Here is a 22,587-nt window from a genome sequence, read left to right as displayed (position 1 = left end):
TGGATGCTTACACATGAGCATGGATAAGGAGGAGAGATTATGAAGTTAAGGTTATCCTTGGATATAGGGATTTGGGGCCACCAAACTCCTTTATCCATCTTTATTGGTTATTTTCCTGTTGCTGTGATCAGAAGCTCTGACACAAGCATCTTAGGGGAGAGGGGCTTATTTGAGTTCAGAGTTCAGGGGAAGACTGGAAGTCATGAAGCAGGAATGTGACACAGCTAGTCACATTAGGTTCTTGATCCGAAAGTAGAGTGACAAAGGAATGCTAGTGCTCCACTTGCTCTCTCCCTTGTAGCCAGTCCAGTACACCAGTCCATGGGGTGAGGCTGCCCACAGTTAAGGTGGGCCTTCCTACCTCTGTGTCTTAGTCAGGGTTTCTATTCCTGCACAAACATCATGACCAAGAAGCAAGTTGGGGAGGAAAGGGTTTATTCAGTTTACACTTCCACATTGCTGTTCATCACTAAAGGAAGTCGGGACTGGAACTCAAGCAGGTCAGGAAGCAGGAGCTGATGCAAGGCCATGGAGTGATGTTCTTTACTGGCTTGCTCAGCCTGCTTTCTTACAGAACCAAAACTACCAGCCCAGAGATGGTACCACCCACAAGGGGCCCTTCCCCCTTGATCACTAATTGAGAAAATGCCTTACAGTTGGATCTCATGGAGGCATTTCCCCAACTGAAGCTCCTTTCTTTGTAATAACTCCAGCCTGTGTCAAGTTGACACACAAAACCAGCCAGTACACTGTTAATCTAATTTTGAGATATGCCCAAGGACTGTTTGTCAAGTAGACAGTATTAGCTGCCACACTATTCATCCAATCATAGCCAAGTTGATTATCCTGTCCTTTGTCATCTTTGAAACATTAGGATAGGTAGTTGAGTCAGGCACATCAGGACATAGAGACAGAACTCTGGCCCTAAAACTCCATTAGCATATATGTTAATGTTTTTTAAAGATTTGTTTTATGTGAATGAATGTTTTGCCCATGTGCATGTATGTGCATCACACATGTGTACCTGTTAGCTTCCCCTGGAACTGAATTTACAGATGGTTGTGGTAGTATTTTGAAAGAAAATGGCCCCTGTAGGCTCATAGGCAGTGGCACTATTAGGAGGCATGACTTTATTGGAGTAGGTGTGGCTACTGAAGAGTGTGTCACTAGTGGGTGGGCTCTGAGGTCTCTGAAGCTCAAGCCAGGCCTAGTGGCTGAGTCTTCCTTTCTGCTGCCTCCTATCTGATACAGAACTCTCAGCTCCTCCAACACCATGCCTGCCTGCATGCTACCATGGTTCCCACTATGATGACAATGGACTAAACCACTGAACCTGTAAGCCAAGCCCAATTAAATGTTTTCTTTTACAAGAATTGATGCGGTCATGGTGTCTCTTCACAGCAACAAAGCCCTAAGACAGTTGTGAACCACCATATGGGTACTGGGAATCGAATCTAGTTATCTGCAAGAGCAACAAGTGCTGTTGACCACAGAGCCATATCCCCACCTTCAGTGATATATGTTTGAATTACTGCTGAGTAGTATTTTTCTTATTTTTATTTCTGTATTTTGTAACAGGGTCTTATTAGGCAGCCCACCAAGCTTCCAGCTCCTGATTGCCCTCCTCAGCCTCCCAGTGCTGGGAATGCAGGCAGGTGCCACCACAGCTGGCTCCAGTTTTAACTTGGTAGGAACTGCCAACATCTCTATAGATCAGTGATTCTCAACCTTCCTAATGCTATAACCTTTTAATACAGTTCCTTATGTTGAGATGACCCCCACCACCACAAAATATTTCGTTGCTCCTTCATGACTATAATTTTGTTTTGCTGTTATGAACCATATTGTAAATATCTAATACATAAGACATTTGATATGTGACTCCTGTGTTGAGAACCACTGCAGTAGAAAATAATTTTGTGGGCTGGAGAGATGGCTCAGCAGTTAAGAGCACGGACTGATCTTCCAGAGTTCCAGAGGTCCTGAGTTCAATTCCCGGCAACCACATGGTGGCTCACAACCATCTATAATGGGATCAAGTGCCCTCTTCTGGTGTGCCTGAAGACAGCTACAGTGTACTTACATATAGTAAATAAATAAATCTTTTTTAAAAATTGTGATCACAGGTGTGCCCAAGGGGGGGGGGGGGGAAATATCCTGAATCCTCAACTGTTTGAGTCTTTTTTTTTTTTCTTGGATAATATCTTTTTTGTTGCCCAGGCTGACCTCAAACTCTTGTGTTGTCTTCCAAGTCCAGCAGTGAATCTTTTCATGTGCTTCTTTGGTGAATTCAAATCCTTTCTAACCAGGGATTTTGTTGGTTGGTTTTGAATGTTGTTACATTTTAGTAATATTCTGTCTCTCTTGTGTGTTTAGGACAGGAGGGACATGCCCCAGAAAGGCCTGAGATTTACTATGTAACCCAAGCTGGCCTTAAACTTGTGGCAATTCTCCTGCCTCAGCCTCCCAACTGCCTTGTCCAAATAATTTTATATTCTTATTCTTTTGGTTGTGAGCCTAGCCTTTAATAGTGGAGCCATCTGACCAGCGACAATTACATAGTCTTAAAGATTTGTGAATGCTTTCTCACATTTCATGGGCTTCCTTCACTGTTTAGTGTATCTTTTGGGCTTATAGTTTTTGAGGAGAACGAAATATCTTTGATTGAAAAAAGAAAAACAAAAAGAAGGGGGAAATTTTAATTAGGCTGTGAAATTTAAATTAGACCTGGGGAGTCCGACACCTCTTTGGGACAAACTCCTTTCTCACATGCTGAGAGCAGCTAGAAGCACAGACACCTTGGCCTTGGCAGTTCCTTTTGTGTATAAAGTTCAGAATCTGTTCAACCCGTGGGGGAAGACAGTGTAGACAGACAGAAAGTGAGCGCATGTACCTGAATAGTTGCTAAAATCATTTCTGGTGCTATAAGACAATGCAATAAAAGAAATGAAATGGAAGCCAGTGAGTGGCTCAAGAGTAAAGGTGCCTGGCCACAACACAAGCCTGACAACTTAAGTCTGACCCCTGGAACCAAAATCTGTGCACACACAGAAGCACACACACCTACCCTGTGTGTGTGTAATACAGACAGAAAAGTTTAAAGATGAACTTCATACTGCATCTGAGGGTCCTGAAAGCTTCCTGCCTCACAATTTAAGTAGGATATATGCTTTATGAACTTGGGGGAGGTATGGGGAGTGTTGAGAATCAAACCCAGAGACTCATACATATCAGTAAGGGCTTTACCATAGATCTATATCCCTGGCGCTCGCTCTCTCTCTCTTTCTCTCTCTCTCTCTTTCTAGATAAATGTTTTTGAGACAGGGTTTCAGAACCTCCAACACGCTATATAGGAATATAACACCATGCATATCTGCTGTCATGAAACTTAACAGGGCTATATTGGTAAAGTTTTGGTATTTTATTATATGTGCCCTTCCCCCAGCCTTGAGTAGGCTAAATAAACCTTAAGCGTTTGCCACTGTTGAACCTTAACTACTGTCTTAGTCAGGGTTTCTATTCCTGCACAAACATCATGACCAAGAAGCAAGTTGGGGAGGAAAGGGTTTATTCAGCTTACACTTCCATGCTGCTGTTAATTACCAAAGGTTGTCAGGACTGGAACTCAAGCAGGTCAGGGAACAGGAGCTGATGCAGAGGCCATGGAGGGATGTTCCTTACTGGCTTGCTTTCCCTGGCTTGCTCAGCCTGCTTTCTTATAGAACCAAGACTACCAGCCCAGAGATGGCACCACCCACAAGGGGCCTTTCCCCCTTGATCACTAATTGAGAAAATGCCTTACAGCTGGATCTCACGGAGGCATTTCCTCCACTGAAGCTCCTTTCTCTGTGATAACTCCAGCTGTGTCAAGTTGGCACAAAACTAGCCAATACAACTACCTAGGTGGAGTCTACTGCCTAGTGGCATCAGCTTACAGGAGTAGACTGCCTGCTGAGTTTGCTTTGCAACGTAATCCAGCTGAAACAAAGGATGGGATCTGTGGGCTCTTCCTATATAAATGCAGTGCTTGATCAGAGACTTTGTCTTGGCTTCATCCTTCTCCCGGCCCCGCCCTTTTCTTATTTCCGCCCCCACTTTCAGGTATACCCAGTTGGTCCATAGCCACTGGATAGCTACAATTATATACTAAGATGACAACACATAGTGAACCACTTCAAAACGCAGGGAGAAAAAAAATATACAAAGGAGTTGAAAAATCTCACAGTATCCTATAAATACAATTTTAATGGAAAAGAAGGTGGTGGGAGGGAAGGGGAAAGGGAGGGGAAACGAAAGAGTCAGGTAGGAGGGAAGAACGACCTGCCCTACAAGGTCTGAGTAAGGGTGTACATGGAGGTCCTGAACACAGCTGCCCGGGGAAGCTCCCTGGCTCTTCCTTTTATAATATGTTTTATGATAAACGAGTAATTTTGCGTTCAGGAAAAGCAGCCCACAGGGCCTGTGAAATCTGCTCTCTACAGAGAGCTCAGTGCAGAGCTAGGGGAGGGCTGCAGCTATGGTGGTGTCCCACGCAGACCTCCAGCAGCAGAGCCTGCAGAGGACAGCAAGGTGACCCAGGTGACACCTGCTCTACAATGCATTCTTGCTAAGCAACACTTCTGGGCTGTCAGAGCACAGCAGGGCAGAATACCTAGCCCATCCATGAGCAAAAGAGGCTGCCTTTAAATAACAACTTCTGCTCAGGATTCCCCACACACACACACACACAGGCCCCCCCCCCCCCCCCGCACCTGGTACAGACCACAGGAAAACAGCAACACCACACTGGGTGTACTCAAAACCAAGTGGACAGAGGACTTCAGTGACACTCATGTCCCACATCCCCTACACACCATGCAGAGAAAGCTGTGTGTTTTTTGAATGTTCTAATTTCCTGAAAGGAAAACAAAGTCACTTTCACTTGGTTTGGTCAAAACTCTCTGTTGTCCAAGGATCAGGAAACCAAGCTTGACTTGGGAAGGAGGAGCAGCGGCATCACATCGGTAGCTCCCTTTTCAAAGTAGGGTAAGATCCTGTCTGCCTTTCCCCACCCAGGCTTTAAACTTAGCAAAAAGGACCTTTCAAAATTCCTCAAATGAACAGGGCAGTGGTGACACACAGCTTTGGTCTCAGCACTCAGGAGGCAGAGGCAGGTGAATCTGAGTTAGAGGCCAGCCTGGTCTACAGAGTGAGTTCCAGGACAGCCAGGGCTACACAGGTAACCCTGTCTTGAATGAATGAATGAATGAATGAATCCTAAAATGGGGCCTACATTTTTAATCCCAGCACTTGGGGGGCAAAGAGGATCTCTGAGCTCCAGGCTAGCCAGGGTTAAGAGTGAGACCCTGCCCAAAACATCAAAACAAAAAGACCTAAAACGTGTGAAACTGGGCCTTAAACCAAATTAAGGAGATTTAGTTTCATTCAAGATGGCCTGCGGTTTGTAGCATTCCCTACCCCCTACCGAGTCACTCACTGTGAGTGAAAAATCTGTCCTTGTTAAACATTCAAAAGCTTCCAAACCCTGCCAACGCACGGTTAGAGTGTGTGTGCTTTCCGAGGCCCACTTTACTCAGCCTGGGTGTTTATGTGTTTTATAGCTCTGGGACTGAGCTCAGGGCTTCTGCATGCTTAGAAAATCCTTTACCAGGCATTGTTCCAGCCCCTGCTGTGCCAGGTTTTGTTAACTAGAAATCACAACAAAAAGCTGGGGAGGCAAGCTGGGCATGGTGGCGCATGACTGTAATCCCAGCATTTGGGAGGCAGAGGCAGGCAGATTTCTGAGTTCGAGGCCAGCCTGGTCTACAAAGTGAGTTCCAGGACAGCCAGGGCTACACAGCAAAACCGTATCTCCAAAAACCAAAAACCAAAAAAAAACAAAAAAACAAAAAAACCTGGGGATGCAGCTGGGGTAGTACACTGCTTGCTTAACGAGTGCAAGAATGGAGAGGACAGAAGTGCTCTGTGTCGCCAGGGGCTTCAGGAGTCAGGAAGAAGCAGAGCTAGGATCCACTCCACATCCAGGAAGTCTTCCTTCCCTTGGACCTACCTTCTCCAAGTAAACTGGAACAGCATGAAGAGAATGCCATGGACTCAGACCGTGAGAAAAGGACAGATTGAGTGTCAAGAGGTCTTTATTGAAATAAAAAGCACAGTTACACTTCTATTACCTCCCACTTGTGTACTATAGATTTAAAATGCTTGCTACATATAGTGCACAGACAGGTCAATACCACTGCAGCTGAAATAAATAAAGTAGCCTATTTAATAACTTAAAGTAAAATACTGAACAATATGAAAATAAAGATACATAAAATGTTAGGATATATAGTACTGTACAAATAAAATCATTATTCCTCATTACACAAAACTGTGCAAGAAAATCCGAATAAGCTTCTGGAGTGCAAAGTTTCAGTTTTCCATTTTAAATTATCATGCAAACATAGCTTTTCAAGCCATGCTAGGGTCATGGCAAAGTCTTAATTTTGAAGAGGAAAATGCTACCTGGTAAGTTAACCTACCATTGACTATTGTTCCACGTAACAGCTGCCGCTCTGCTTCTACAGTGCTGTTTGGAGGGGGGGGGGACCTTGTGCATTCAAAAAACTGAAGTCAACAAGTTCCCAAAGCAAAATGGTTATTACCTTTTAGCCTGAAACAAAGTGACGTGTCAAATTAGCAACCACACCCCTGGGTTAAGAGGAAGAAGCAGCTCTCCTTTCATCTGGAGGCTCTGTGGTGAGCCCTATGCAAAGATGATCAGGTAAAATTGGAGACTTACCAAACCCTGACCTCTAGAAGACACGTGATACAGTATGGGATCGTGACAAGAGCAAAGTCATTTCTGAATACCTCTGTTTTAGCTGGGGGAGAACCTGGACCTAGTATGTGTAACAATTACTTAAATTATAATTCCATGTCAGTGTGAGTATAAACTGTGACCTGGGTAACACCCAAGGAGTGCACTTAATAACCATGAACCCATCCTGGACCATGACTTGGGATGCAAACCAACAACATAAGAGCTCTTCTGCAGACTTTGGCAAGGAAACTACACAGCAGCATGAACACACATGGAAGACTGAAAACCACCACCCAACACCTTCTGTTCATAGGAAATGGTAATAAGGGGGCTTCCTCCACTTAAGCTCTTTCTGGGGCAGGACGCGTTCTTCAGGCCTGTAGTCCTAACAGTTCAGTAGTCTGGGGTCTGTGTTTGCACGGCATAGGCCAGTGCAGGGTGGCCTCTAGCCACTGTAAGTCCAGAGGGTCACAGTTCTGTCCGCAGAGGATGAGAGGAAGGAGAGATCCTGGGTGTGCCATCTGCACTGGATCACCTTGTCCTTGTGCTCCCCCACCACCATGAGAGGAAGCTGCTTGGTGAGGTCCCCTAGATTGAGAAAGAAGAGATACTGGCTTATAAGGAAAAAAGCAAGTGGACACTCAGATTATACAGACTTCCTGTTACTGAGAGGGCCAGGGTTTGGTAAAACACACAGGCATTACCTGTCACAACTGCTACTCTCCCCACCTCCTTCTCCAGTGCGGCTCCACCGCAATCAAATCAAGGCCCTTCCCTGATTTCCCTTCCTTTCCCAATTTAAAGTTTGGTGGAATCTTAGAGTCCCCATCTTGTAAATTTCTTCTGTCTCCCCTGTATCTTGCTTCCTCTGAAATTCTATCTCATATCCTGGGCGTTTATATGCCTATGCTTCACACTCACATTATCTCCAAATTTAAACCTCCGGTTAGGAAACAATAATCTGCAGGGAGGAAAGCCGACCTAGCTTGATTAAAGGCCCTGGTGTGACTGTATCGAATCCGCTCCTGACTGGTTTTTTGGGGTTCACGAACACACCCTTGCTACCACATCTCTTTCCTGGGTTGACTATGTTCCAACACGTCAACTTCCTACAGTGTCACGACTGTTCCAAGTCTGCCCTGCCTCAGCACCCTGTATCTGTTGTGCTCTTCACTGAGGGTCTTGGTACAGTCTGTTCCTCCTCACTAAGGTCTCTGTGCAAACGGCATCTCTGCAGAGAACTACACTTATCACCCTGTCTACAACAGCCATCCCCTAACTGTAGTCACTATTCCTAGCAGCTAATTTATAATCACATTGGCAATACCAAAAATTACATCATTTGTTAGTTTATTTTTCACTGGCCTCTAAAATATAAGCTCCATTAAGATAAGAGTTACTTCATCTGATCCCAGTTACTATTTAACAAACATTTAGTTAATGAATGTTTAAAGATAAAACTAGACATTGAAGAACTAACCATACAAATTGTACAATACTATTTTTAAGATGTTAAAGTAGTATATATAAACCCATCACTTATAACACAGAAGAAGTCATTGTAGTAAATCAAATTAATAAAATGTATTTTATTAAACAAATTTCACTCAACTTACTACAAGAAATCTTAATATAGTCTTCGCAATAACTATAGAATTAAAGCTTAAAAAATGTTAGTCAATCATATCATATTAGAAAAAAAATCTACAAATAGAATAGGAAATTAAAAACAAAGGGAGCCAGTCTCCATCACCTTGCAGGTCTGTCACCTTTATTTTCATATCGTAAGAGCCTGTCAGCAGATAGTGAGCTCCAGGAGAGAAGCGAACAGAGCGAACGTCACTGGAGTGAGGGTGGTAACTCTGGACCATTCTGCCTCCTCTTATGTCGTACAGCATGCAGCTAGAGTCCTCCTGACCTGTAGCTAAGAGACGGCCACTGGGGTCCACAGCCACAGATGCCACTGCACTGCCTATAGGGGGAAATGAATGTTGCAACACAGAAAATTAATACTTATGCCACAATGTAACTCCTCAAGTTCACTGAACCACACACTAATGATCTGGTATAGCTTATCGATACTGTTGTAGTGATCTGATAAGGAAAAATCAAAATTAACCAATAACCACTGTATCTTTTTCAGAAGCCAGGATAAAACAAGTTCTGGAAGAAATGAAACACGTCTGTCCTGTGAGTTGAAGACCCACCAGCATAACATATGTATAACTACTAGGGCACGTCCTAAAACTACCCCGATGCTCAGCTTAGAGCATTGAACAAGGGAACAAGGAAACTCACAAACAAGGTATACTTTAAAGAAACAGTGTGGAAATATCTAAGGCAACCCAAGATCTATTAACAACAGAAATTAAGTTCTGAATCTGAAGGATATAGCCCTAACTTTACCATGTATTCTCAACGGGGATATTCATAACCCCCAAAACAAAAAAAGATGGTGGTTAAAAAAAATGCTAACAAACCTTGTGGATCTAAGCAAATGTTATTATTTAGCATTTAGTTTCCCTTGTTAGGATAAAGATTTGATTTTTCTTCTTAAAGAAGAGCAATCATAAAAATAAGATTGAAGCCAGGCAGTGGTGGCACACGCCTTTAGTCCCAGCACTTGGGAGTCAGAGGCAGGCGGATTTCTGAGTTCGAGGCCAGCCTGGTCTACAGAGTGAGTTCCAGGACAGCCAGGGCTATACAGAGAAACCTTGTCTCAATAAATAAATAAATAAATAAATAAGATTGAAGAGTTGTACTCAATACCCAAGTAGTTCAAGTAGTCTCTGGAAATTGCACAGAAATAAAAGGATATAAATTAAAACTTGAAAAACGGTAAACAGCATAAATAATGGTGTACATGAATGTCCAAACATAAACACATCTATGTAAACTAAGATAATCTTTTCTTGAAACTTTGGGAGAAAAAAAAGAAAATATTATTGGCTGGAAGAGTTACATAAGTAAACATTTAAATGAAAACCATATAAAAGCTGAAAGGCTCGAGTAGTAAAAGGAAGAAAACAATTGGAGCTGAGACATGACAGGCAGGCTAGGGCCAGACCGCTAAGCACCTTGCACTCCATTCTAAGGGGTAGGATCAGCGAAGCACCTCTGCAAGTTTCTAAGCAAGAGAACTGAATGATACACGATTAATCTAAGCAAAAATGTGTACATAATTAAAATAGATTATTATAAAAGGAGAAAAAAGCAAATAATGAGGGAATCAGGGCTGAATGAAAAACTAAAGGATAAACAATATCGGAAGATAGCTACTTGACTGGGTCTTTAAAAAGTATAAATGGGTACTAGAAATCAAATAAAACAGCTCTCTGCAGACTAGTATCTAGTCATTTAACAACTCACTTAAATGCCTGACCTCAGTTGCATGAGAAAAAAAAAATTAGAATGAGCCATTGTAGTAAATAAATGATCAAAATAGGAAAAGCTGGTCCAAGCAGAGCACAGCAGGTGAAAGTGCTTGCTAGGAAGCCGGACGACCTGAGTAGATTCCTGAAACCCACATGGTGGAAGGAGAGAACTGACTCTCTCTAAACTTGTCCTTGACCTCCAGGAGATCATATACACCGGCACCCCCCACATACATACATACAAACACACACACAAAGTAAATATCATCCACTACGACTTTTTATTAGAAAAGCTGAGGACCAAGGGTATGACTTAGTGAGAAAGTGAAAGACCTGAGTTTAGATCCCTGGTGCCATGGGACTGCAAGGCCAGGCATGCACATGTGTGACCTTGAGCTGATGGTGGAGGCAGGCTCGCTGGCAGGCCAGTCAGGCAGGCATGGCAAGCTCCAGAGTCAATAAGAGATCTTCAAAAAATAACAGTCATAAGGTGGCGAGTAATAGATGAGTCACCTGATGCTAACTGACCTTTGGTCTCCACATGCATACACAGTGCAAGCGCATCTGCACACATGTGAGCACACAGACACTACATATATAAACATGCACAAAAGAATTAGGGAAAATGAGAAGAGCTAACACACAGGAAAACTATAAAAATTTGAGTTTAAATATAAAAATATTTATTGTGCCAAATTTCAGTTTATTTCTTTAAAAAGCTAATGATTAATTCAGTTGTCCCTTGGGCCAGGCACTTTACAGAAGGTGGTTTATCTATTCTGAAACATGAAGCAGATATGATCACTTAATATGTATTATAAGAGGCAAGCGATTAATAAGGATAAACATTTTAAACAGATATTAAGAGTTCTGTGACAGAACATAGTGGTGAGTTCAGAATTAGAGCAGTCAAAGGAGGCTTCTTCCGGTAACGAGGAGATGCTGAACTGAAGCCTAGAGATAAGGAAAAAGCCTGGGAAAGAGACGACAAAAGGACGAACACGCATGCGGCAGAAGCAGCATGAATCACGGAAAATCTTGGAAGGTTACAAAAAAGGAAAACAAACCAAACGTCCGAACTAAGACTAAGGGGGCATGATGCCAGGTCAGGCTGGAACCTGAAATTACCTCTCCCCTCTCCTACAGCTTCATGTTTTGAATACTTTTGGGAGGCTATGACATATTTAGGAGGTGGGGCCTGGCAAGCAGAAGTGGGTCACTAGCATCAGGTGTTGGAAGGTCATGAGAAATGAAGAAGGCCTCTACATATTTAAAAAGAGAACAATCCACCAAGAAGATGCACATTACATTTTCTTTCACCCAAATATCAACAGATTGTTTGTTTTAGGTTTGGATCAAGTCTTGATAGAATAATAGTGGGTGATTTCAGTACCCTACTCATTTCTAAACAAATCATCCAAATGAGAACCCAGCAATGAACATTAGAGATAAACTATCCCTTGCTGGGCAGTGGTGGTGCTCGCCTTTAATCCCAGCACTCAGGAAGCAGAGGCAGGTGGATTTCTGAGTTCAAGGCCAGCCTGGTCTACAAAGTGAGTTCCAGGTCAGCCAGGGCTACACAGAGAAACCCTGTCTTGAAAAACCAAACCAAACCAAAATAACAACAAAGACAACAACAACAAAAACTATCCCATACATACAGTAAATGGACTTAATAGGTATTTAAAGAATGTTCCATTCTACCAAAACGGCCCCCTGAACCCACACTAGATAAGCATACTTTTAAATAAAAGACATAGCTGGTTCATAAGAAGGAGCTGGCACATGAACATTCTTCAGGAAGTAGTGAGGTTTATAAGAAAGGGCTTCAGGCCATGACCTGGCCTTAGGTCAGAAAGCATTAGAAAGAAGAGGTAAAATATACTAAAAACAGTGCAGCAGAGCTTTAAAGGTAGCCCCGAACTTCAAACCTAGAGCGTGAATTTTGTTAAGAGAGTCAGAAGAGGCTGCAGAGATGGCTCAATGGTTAAGGGCACTCGATGCGCTTACAGAAAATGAGGGTTTGCTCCCCAGCACCCACAAGGTGGCTCCACAGCCTTCTGTAACTTCAGTTCCAGGGGATTGATTGTCTCCATAGACAATGCATGCACATGTGCACAGACATAAAGGCAGGCAAAACACCCATACATAAAGTAAGAATAAATCTTTAAAAAGTAATTTTAAAGATCTGGAGTCATAGGCCCAGTGAGATGGTCCAGACAGGTAATGAATAACACTTGATGTCAAGCTGATGTCAATTCTCATGACACAGACTGTAAAGACAGAGTGACTCCGTAAGTTACCCAGTGACCTGCAAGTGAACACATGCCCTCACATAAATAAAGAAGGTAATTAATTAAAAATGTTATATATGTAGACCTAGGCAGGGGATGGCTCAGCAGTTAAGGAGACTGCATCCAAGCCTGGACTCAGACCAATCCCCAGAGCCCGCAGGAAAGAATGGACTTCCACAGTTGTCCCACATGTACACACTCACATACATCACATATAATAAACAAATGAATATACAGTAAAATTGCCAATTTGGAACACAATAGTTAATCTAATATCAGTTTACAAATACAGTAATGTATCAAAGAATTCTAAAGGAATTGAAACTAAGCAATAAAATACAAAGTCGGTCTTCCCTTTAACACCCACCCCCAGCATCCTTTTCTTTTCTTTAAAGCAGTCTCTTGTATCCCAGGCTGACTGGGTCTATTCAGTACTACGAATTAAACTCAGAGCTTCATATAAAGTAGTCCAGCAATCTATCAGTAAGCTACACTCCCAGCCCTACTTCTCTTTTTTTACATGAAGATGGGGCTAGGGAAGCAGACACTAGAGTCATTTATAAAGTTCCTTTCTCATAGAACTTCATTCAAATCTATGGAAAACTTACCAGTTCCATGGAATGTTGTGCCAACCACACGAACACAGCTTGGTACACGAAGATCCCAGAATCTAACAGTCTTATCCTGGGAACCAGACGCAATCATCCACCCACTCCAGGTATAAAGTGCTAAAATGTGCCCTACAAAAGACCAGAACCACGAAGTCACTGATGTGGGAGAGGCCCTTCCACACGTGTGTAAAAGCAAGTTCTTCTCATCACCAGCTAACCAAATATGCCATATCACAGAGACTGTAGAGACTAGAAAGTAGATTTAAGGATTTTTAAAATTCATCAAAACCACTCTGAACAAATTCAGTCCTTCTTTGGTGACTCTATTAGAAGACTAAGTTGTTTCTGTATTTCAAGATATAGTAACTAGTAAAGACAAAAATCTGTCACTTAAAATAATGGCAACTTATCTGAGCTGTCCCTTACCAGCTTCACCCCCTGTGCCTCACTTTCTTCAAATACAAACAGGGATAAAGCTTCCTACATCACATAATGGCTGTGAAGCTAAAGTAAAGGAATCCCGTGATGACTAAACGGATCGTAGTGCTATTAATATTTCTCTGATAACCAACACTCACAATGCAAGTTTTTGAAATAAAAATCTGTCTCAGAAAGATCCATTACAAGGAGATCTCACTGATAAAACAGCACACAGCACAGACTGAGAAAAGGAAGACTGAGTATCACATACCAGTGTGTCCACTCAAAGCATGAAGACCCTGTCCTCTTTGACAGTCTGTTGTATAAATGTTACAATCTCCTGCTCCAGCACTTATTAAAATAGCTCCACCACTTTCTGGGCCTTCCATAAATGCCAAATCTCGAATTGTCCCATCATGCATGCTAAATTCCAGATCTGGTCCTGAAACAGCAATAAGAATTAAAAAAAAAAAAATGCTGCTCAACTTACTGTGTGAAGAGGATGCTAAACTGCCTAAGCTCTGGCCAAGGGTAACACAGCAGTGTTAGAGCAAAGCACAATGACACATCTGTAGGAAAACATCATAATGAAACCCATTATCTCATGTGCTAGGCTATGCACTAACATACTTAATTTAAAAAATAGTGCAATATGATTTATATTTATGGACTGACATAATCAATTCATTTACTGAACATAAAACTTCAAAACATTAAAATACTGATTATTAACTAATTATTACTGCCTTTAAAACAGAACTACAGAAAATTCATTGCTTCCCTGTCTTTTACTTCAAACAAAAAAGGAAAGATACACTGTAGAAAACACCCATTAATTCAATGATGGTAGTTATTTAAAAGGCTCTCTTAGTCTCTGTCTGTCTCTTTCATGTCTGTCTGTCTGCGCATGCACACTAGGCAAGTGATCTATCATTCAGCTACATCCCTAGTCCTTAAAAATTATTTTTTCCTTATGCTTTTCTAAAATTCATATACTACTTAACTAACCTGTAAGACTTATTTAAAAAAATAATGCCTGTTTGGATCAGAATAATCAGAACAAAAAGTAATTCTTCAAGACAGTGTTCTTGGATGTCATCAGTGAAGACAGAGAGACAGAGGGACAAGCGTACATGCACACTGGCGCGTGAGGCACTGCTGCACCGGGCCCTACCTGTTGCATTACATGTCTCTGCATTGAAGGGCAGCACTTTTACATATTTGTCATTTGATCCTGTTGCTAACAACTGTCCACACGGACTCCAAGCCACACAATAAATAGATCCTTTATGATGTTTGTTTCTTTTAAATCGCACCACTGGCTGCTTAGGATTGTCGTGTGCACTGGAAAGAAAAAGCACATAGAGATACTTCAGGCTCCTGCTTTTGAAAGTTAGTTAACATGAAATTAGAATAAAAGAAGGAGGAAAAGAATATCCAGCACCAAGGCTTTATTTGGGGAGAGGCTGGATTACTTGCTTCTTGAGATATATCCTACCAAGCCTTGAGATATATCCTACCAAGCCTTGAGATATATCCTACCAAGCCTTAAGATATATCCTCCCAAGCCTTGAAATATATCCTACCAAGCCTTGAGATATATCCTACCAAGCCTTGAGATATATCCTCCCAAGCCTTGAGATATATCCTACCAAGCCTTGAGATATATCCTACCAAGCCTTGAGATATATCCTACCAAGCCTTGAGATATATCCTACCAAGCCTAGCTCTGACTCAATAATCTTCCTGTCTCAGTCTCCAGAATGCTGATGTCAAATGTGGGTACCACATGCCTGACAGCAGATGATTAGATTTTCAAAATCATAAAAGAAAATATTATAAATCACATTTAAACCAAATCAGTAAAATTATAACTATTACATGAATCTATCATTTCAGATCACATAATAAATAGGACATACAGGTTTAAAAAAAAAAAACTCCATTTATCTTATTTTTTCATATATTTTCCAGGGGGGCGGGTGGGGAACTAGGAAAGTGAAATAAATACTTATTAACAAATAATAAACAGTGTGCCTGGGTTTAAGAAAAGGTAAGAGGTGGGTAAGAATTAAAAGGACAAGGCCTCTTTGGAGAATTTAACAACTTAGCTGGGGTGATTATGGTAAGGTATGAAGTTCTGAACTCTAAAAGTCACAGAAGAGCTGCAGGGAAAAGACGACAGAGATGTGACAGTGCTCGCTGAGAATGTAGCATGGACCCCAAGCTCAAGGCCAGCCTCAAAACAAAACAAAACCCTGGTCTAAAACTCTGCTGTCTCTTTTCAAGTATTTCTACTTAGTAATACAGAGCTGGAGAGACAGTTCAATGGTGAGAAGTATTTGCTGCTCATGTGGAGAACCTGTGTTCAGTTCCCTGCACCCACATGACTGCTAAAATCTCTCTGTACTCCAGTTCTAGGATCCCACACCTTCTCCCAGCCTCTGTGAGTACTGCATTTAAATGCATTATGTGTTGCATTTAAAAACATGTAAGAACACTCATACGCTTAAATATAAATAAATAAATCTACTTATTAATAAAAAGAGCAACAAAAAATGAACACTGAATTAACAGGGTTCTATTATTCTTTTTCCTAGTTTTTAATTTTTATTATGTGTATATGTGTAGTCTGCATATGTGTATGGCTATGTGCATTCAGGTGCCCTTGGAAGCAAGAACAGGATATTAGACCCCTTGGGACTGCATGCAGTAAACAGATGGTTGTGAACCACCTGCCATGAGTACCAGGAAATGAACACTGGTCTTCTGCAAGAGCATCAAGTGTTCTTAACCACTGAACTATCTCTATAGCCTCTTATCTAACTCTTTAAATGCTTTCACAGGGCAAAGATCAAAATTATTATTTATTTAATTATCACATGTGTGTGTGTGTATTAAAAATACTATGAAAGCCTCCATCAATTCTATTCTATTAGGGTTATAATAAGTCTTAAAGTGTACTTTAAAACTTATTATACTGCTAACCTAGTCAAAAGCTCAGATAAGGGGAAAACACAGTCCCTGGGAGGTGTTTTGCTAAATGGTCACACTGTCAAACTGTCCTCTAAATATTTATGTTGAAACCCATAGATCTGTGCTGGTCTCAACATTAGTCTCAAAAAAGAACCTTCTTTTTTGGCAGAGGCAACAGTTAATACAGAGATGCATAACTAATCAAATAAAATGAGACAGCTGCATGAACCAACACAGCATTACAGAAAGGGAGGAGTGCTGTGAGATGGGGTCGTCCGTATGTGACATGGCCACTGCACTCAGGAACGCATAGCAGCCGTGTTACCTAAACTAGACCTGCAAAAGGTCAAGCTGCTCAAAACTGCAGCAATGGACCAGAGATGAGCTCAGGATGGCCCACAGCCAACTGGAGCTATTGGCAGTTGACTGCTGTTAGCAGAGGGACAGTCAGTTCTCTTTGGCGTGTGGATACTAACAGGTTAACCATGCCCCAGTGCATGGCCCCCACACTCATGTATATGGGAAACACTGACTAGATTCAGTGTGTATTTAACTTTTTAAAAGTGTATAAAGTTGGGGGTGGGATGTATATCTGGGGGAGGCTTACGAGGAATTAAAGGGGAGAGGAGTGAATATGATCAAAATACATTATATGCATGCATGAAATTCTAAAACTAAGCAGTACATTTAAAACTTTGCTTAAAAAGCCAACATAATATGCTGCATAGTACCTGTTAATACTTTTAAAGCCTTCTATAGCTTATTTGCTTGGGTATCTTTCCTTTAGTATGAAAATGAATTGTTTCTAAATAGGCATACTCTCAGACTTTTTCTTTAATTTAAACCAGCAGTATATAAGCTACCACTTGAATAAGAAGCAACTGTTCTAACAGGCCCTGTGGTTTCTAGAATACTAATACAGTCTTATTTCTCTAGTCACAAAATTTTACCAAATAGCTCATAATCTTTTTTATATTCTGGGTTTTTTTTTTTTTGTTGTTGTTTTTTGTTTTTGTTTTTTTTGGTTTTTTTTTTTTTTTTTTTTTTTGAGGCAGGGTTTTTCTGTGTAACAGAGTCCTGAACTCCTTTTACAGACCAGGCTGGCCTCAAACTCACAGAATCCACCTGCCTCTGCCTTCTCAATGCTGGGATTAAAGGTGTGTGCCATCACATCCAGTAGTCATAATCGTTATAATACTTTTTTAAAAAAAATGTATTTCATGTGTATGAATGCTCTGACTGTATGTATGTCTGTACCTGACACTGGCTCTCCTGGAGTTACAGAAGGTTATAAGCCACCATGTGGGCACTGGGGCTCAAACCCAGGTCCTCTGGAAAAAACTCTTTGCTCTAATGCGACTTTACTCATAGCAGACATTTAATAATAAACAACAAAAAGACAAAAATAGTACCTTATCACAAAGATCCTATCTAGATTCCTGTGAAGTTATATCTAAAACAAAAAATATATTTTTTACTTTGCTGGGGACTGAACCTAGTCGAGTGTCTTATGCACCATAGGTAAATACTATATCACTACTGAACTATAACTAATGAATATTACCATTTCCATGCCTTGTTGAGGTTTCCTCTGTTGCTAGAACAAGATAGTAAAACCATTGTTAAGTTAACCAAATAAAATTTTAATTTTTGTAGGTTTAAAAATGCCCAATATCAGTAATTACTATAATTTAACCATAACTCCTCTGAAACTATAAGAAATGTAATTCAGGTTATGATGGCATGTACTTGCAAAGGAAAAAAAGGCAGAAGAATCTAGGTCTTAAGGCCAATCAATGCTACAAGTAAAATGCTACCTCAAAAGAAAAAAATGTGGATTTTCTCAATCTGTAATGAGCCATGATCTAGTTTTTGTCTTGCATCATTTAGATGGACTATAAGAACTCTGTAGATATAAACGTTTTAGACATAATAAAGACTTTCTGATGCAAAATGGCATACTCAGAAATATTTTATAGGAAAATGAATAAATTACTAATGATGGATATTGTCCTAGGCACTGATTAATAAAGTTTAACAGAAGGAAAGGAAGAAGTGAACATTAGTAAATGGCGACTCAGAGGCAGTCAACAGAGCCAACTGCAGAACAAGGCAGCAGAACACAGACAGCTGCTCTCACCTTGCATCCATTTTTTCTGGATAGGCACACACTCTCAGAGTTTTTGAATTTGAACCAACAGCATATAAACTACCACTTGGATGAAACGCCACGGCTCTAACAGCCTGTGTGTCTTCTAGGGTATTAATACAAACAAACTGCTTTTTCGACTTGTCATCCTATGGAAAGAACAAATATAAAAGTCATTATATGGAAAAAACAAGCTTGAGTTACCTTTATTCCACTTTAAATCAATTACCATATTATACCTGTTTGATAATTTCATAGTAGCTACTAATAATCTTTTAAGTGACAAGTCCAATTAACTATAATGTTAGTAATTTTAAACCAAAGTCAGATAAAAACAAAATATGGGGTCTGGAGAGAAAGCTCGGCAGGTAAGAGTATTTGTTGCTCTTGTAGAGGACCTAAGTTCAATTCTTAGCATCCACACAGCAGCTCAACATCATGATAACTCCAGTTCCGAGGAACTCATGCCATCTGACCTCCTCAGACACCAGTCATATATGTGATTATATACATACACACAGAACATGAAGTACTGCCTTGAAAAAATATGTATATATATTCTCAATCTGTAATGAGTCTTACTATTTTTGCTGTGCATCATTTAACTGGAATATAAGAATGTTACAGATAAAATATATAAATGTGACAGAAATAAGATTGGGGGTGGGGAGTGGTGGAGAGATGGCTCAGCAGTTAAGAGCACAGGCTGGTCTTGTAGAGGTCCTGAGTTTAATTCCCAGGAACCACATGGTGGCTCACAGACATAAGATTGTACTGAATGCACAACACTCATAAACAACAGTTAAGAGCACTGGCTGCTCTCCCAGAGGACCTCAGTTCAATTCCAATCAACCACACATTTATAAATCCAGCTCCTTTACTGGGCTCTGTGGACACCTGGCACAACATGGTGCACATATATAAATGCAGACAAAACACCCATGCACATAAATAAACACTGAAATTAAAATAATTATAACATTAGAATGTATATTCCCATCTTAAGCTTTCTTTAACTTTCAAGGGGGAACTCATATACATAGTTTTAACAACAACAACAACAACAGAGCTTCATTTGTGTTTTAATAGGAAATTCATGGGCTGCTAGTTGAAACTGAGGCAGGAGAAGTAGTTCTAGATGAAAGCGGGCAACACAGACTGCTCTCTCGGGAAGAAAAGAAGAAGAAGAAATATAAAAGGCTATTATTAATTTGATACAATTACAATTAAAATCAGACAGCTTATGGCAATTAGTATCTCATTATTTCACACTGAATTGTAGAATGGCCTTTTAAAATTATGAAAGTGATTTTAATAAAAATATTTGAGTTTCATGTTTACTTAAAGTGTCAGTCTCTGTCCACACACTCTCAGAGAAGTGAGTTGAAGCAATTTTATACAAAGACTCACAGAGCTCTTGCTCAATGTCCTTTAAAACAGCACTGCTAACTTGAGCAGGACTGCCTGGACAAACAGGGGTCTACAGATAGCATGGCTGACAGCCTTAATGTAATCTTGTCTTTGGGAAAGATCAATGTCAGGTTTGCAAAAATGCAAATTGTTTCAGCTCTGGACACAGCCTGAGAACTCAAAAATCACAATGACCAGTTCACAGACTCTTACTACCCAAGCTTTTATGCATACCAACAATGGGCTCTCCTTAGGGAAGCAAGGGATGTGTCTAAATATGTGTATAGATATGTATTTATACAATATACGTTTAATATGTATTTTTCTTATCTAACTGAATTGTTATTTATATGAGCTCCAAAACCATGTAGAGGAAAGAGACATGTAAATGTATGTAAATAGTATGGGGGAAGTAAGATAAAAAGGAGAGGGGACTGAAGAGATGGCTCAATGATTAAGAGCACTGACTGCTCTTCCAAAGGTCCTGAGTTCAAATCCCAGTAACCACATGGTGGCTCACAGCCATCTGTAATGGGATCAAATAGTGTGTCTGAAGAGATTGACAGTGTACTCATATACATAAAATAAATAAATCTTTAAAAACAGAGAGAAAGGAGAGGGATGGATGGTTGATTAATTACCCTTCTGAACACTAATACGAAGAGATTTTTTTTAATAGCACAAGTAACATAAGTTGGTTTTACTTGTACTGCAATGTTTTAATTTTTTTAAAAAAATGTAGTTATTTGCATAATAGGAGACTGCATATAAAAATACAGATACTAGGTTTTCTTTCTTTTGTTTTTTGTTTTTTGTTTTTGTTTTTTTGAGACCGGGTTTCTCTGTATAGCCCTGGCTGTCCTGGAACTCATTTTGTAGACCAGGCTGGCCTCGAACTCAGAAATCCGCCTGCCTCTGCCTCCCGAGTGCTGGGATTTAAGGTGTGCGCCACCACACCCGGCAGATACTAGCTTTTCTTAAGAAACTGGAAACACCAGTGCTTTCCATTTCTTTGTACAAGGAACAAATATTCCTGAATACTTATGAAAATGGTGGACACTATTAATTTATTTCCTGTTTGACCTCTACAGACATCTGAAAACATATCTTTATTTATGGGGTTACATTTTGAGCTGGAGAAAACAAGATAGAATATTCTAGTAAGAAAAAAAAAATGTCTGATTCCAGAGCACACAACATACTGAGATGAAAGGCCCAGTAGAAATACCAATATAATCTCAACAAAGCCACTATAAGTTCAGAGAGTAGTAGTCTCAGCTTGAAAATTCAAGGTCACCTAGGTCATTAATATGAATTATCTACAACTGTGTTTTCATTTAACTATTATTGGGGGGGGCGGTGCACATATGCACATGGAAGTCAAAAGACAACATCTGGCAGTCAGTACTCTATTTCTACCATGTGGGTCCTGGGGGCTGCGCTCAGTTTATCAGGTTTGGTGGTGAGCACTGGTCCCCACTGACCCAGCCATCCCAATTGATCCCAAGATGTGTTTTTGAAGGCAAATTATAAGGCTGATTCCTACAAGTACACATCTCAAAAGGAAATTAACCACACCTGAGAAGTATTTTATGGTGGTGCAAGAAAACACCTCTTGACACTTCTCACTGCATAAATTAACCCCTGTTTACTAGTGACAGGAAGATAAAAATGCTCTAACTAGTGAAAACATGAATATGCAAAGTCTTTAGCTGCTATAATGCTCTTCACGGTTGCCAGAATTGTCTTCCTATAATCACTCTAACGTGTAGTTCCATGAGCTCTATCCAACTATTTTGAGATTAACAATGACCATTTCTATAGTTTTTTTGAAGGAAGAATTTTTGCAGCAGGATGGTAGTGGCACACACCTTTAATCTTAGTGCTGGGGGCAGATGCAGGCTGATCTCTGGGGCTTTGAGGCCAGGCTCCATGTCAACCAGAGCTACACACACAGTGAGACCCTGTCTCACAAAAGACATTTTTTTTTCCTTTGCAACATATACAAACAGAAACTTCTCAAAAACATTACCTCTTCCCCTTTTGACCTTGATAGATTTCCTGAAGAATCTCCAGGTGATGGCTTAATGACAGAATGTTCTGATGAGCTGTGGGATAGACATTCAAATAAAGCTTACTGTGAAACTAGAAGCAGAAACTAAGTTAACTTAACCTTTCAATCTTTATTTTTTTTTCTCTTAGCAAACAATCTTGAATAACTCCATTCAAAGCTACTATATGGAGCCACTTAAGGGCCCTGGATTTGGTGATACAAAGGAGAGATGTAGAGAGAAGGTAAGAAAAGAGGGTCAAGTCTCTACATTGTATAGGAAGGAGGGAGAACTTTTCCTCGGCTTGTCCCACAGTCCTGTCTATAACGCCTATTAATCCTACCCCAGGCACAAGCCTGGAGATTGCTCTTTAGGAAAATTATCTGGAGAAAACAATAACTGAAACTGAGTTTTCACTTCATAGAACAGTGTGTCTATTTAATCTGTTTTTTGTGAGGCCAAGGACAGACAAGTTGCCAGCACATGCAGCTATTTTCTAA

The 22,587-nt window shown here is 40.6% G+C and overlaps 1 protein-coding gene across 20 annotated transcripts in view; it reads right to left on the bottom strand.

The window, feature by feature from the left end:
• Positions 1-6,116: 6,116 nt before the first annotated feature.
• Wdr47 (WD repeat domain 47) overlaps positions 6,117-22,587 on the bottom strand; it is a 54,497-nt gene continuing 38,026 nt past the window's right edge. For 10 of the 20 annotated variants that reach the window (XM_006502417.4, XM_011240310.2, XM_006502414.4 and 7 more), the window contains exons 9-15: positions 22,069-22,144; positions 18,618-18,775; positions 14,676-14,845; positions 13,773-13,949; positions 13,079-13,210; positions 8,556-8,774; positions 6,117-7,390 (exon numbers count right to left, since the gene is read on the bottom strand). In XM_006502417.4, the coding sequence (XP_006502480.1) occupies positions 7,248-7,390; positions 8,556-8,774; positions 13,079-13,210; positions 13,773-13,949; positions 14,676-14,845; positions 18,618-18,775; positions 22,069-22,144 (1,075 nt within the window). In that variant the 3' untranslated portion in view covers positions 6,117-7,247. The other 10 variants (XM_017319819.1, XM_011240309.2, XM_030252933.1 and 7 more) reach the window with 4 other exon arrangements.

This window comes from Mus musculus, chromosome 3, assembly GCF_000001635.26.
Source record: "Mus musculus strain C57BL/6J chromosome 3, GRCm38.p6 C57BL/6J".
NCBI classification, from domain to species: Eukaryota; Metazoa; Chordata; class Mammalia; order Rodentia; family Muridae; genus Mus; species Mus musculus.
The sequence above is the reverse complement of the archived record's forward strand: the minus strand, read 5'-3'. Positions and strand labels throughout refer to the sequence as shown.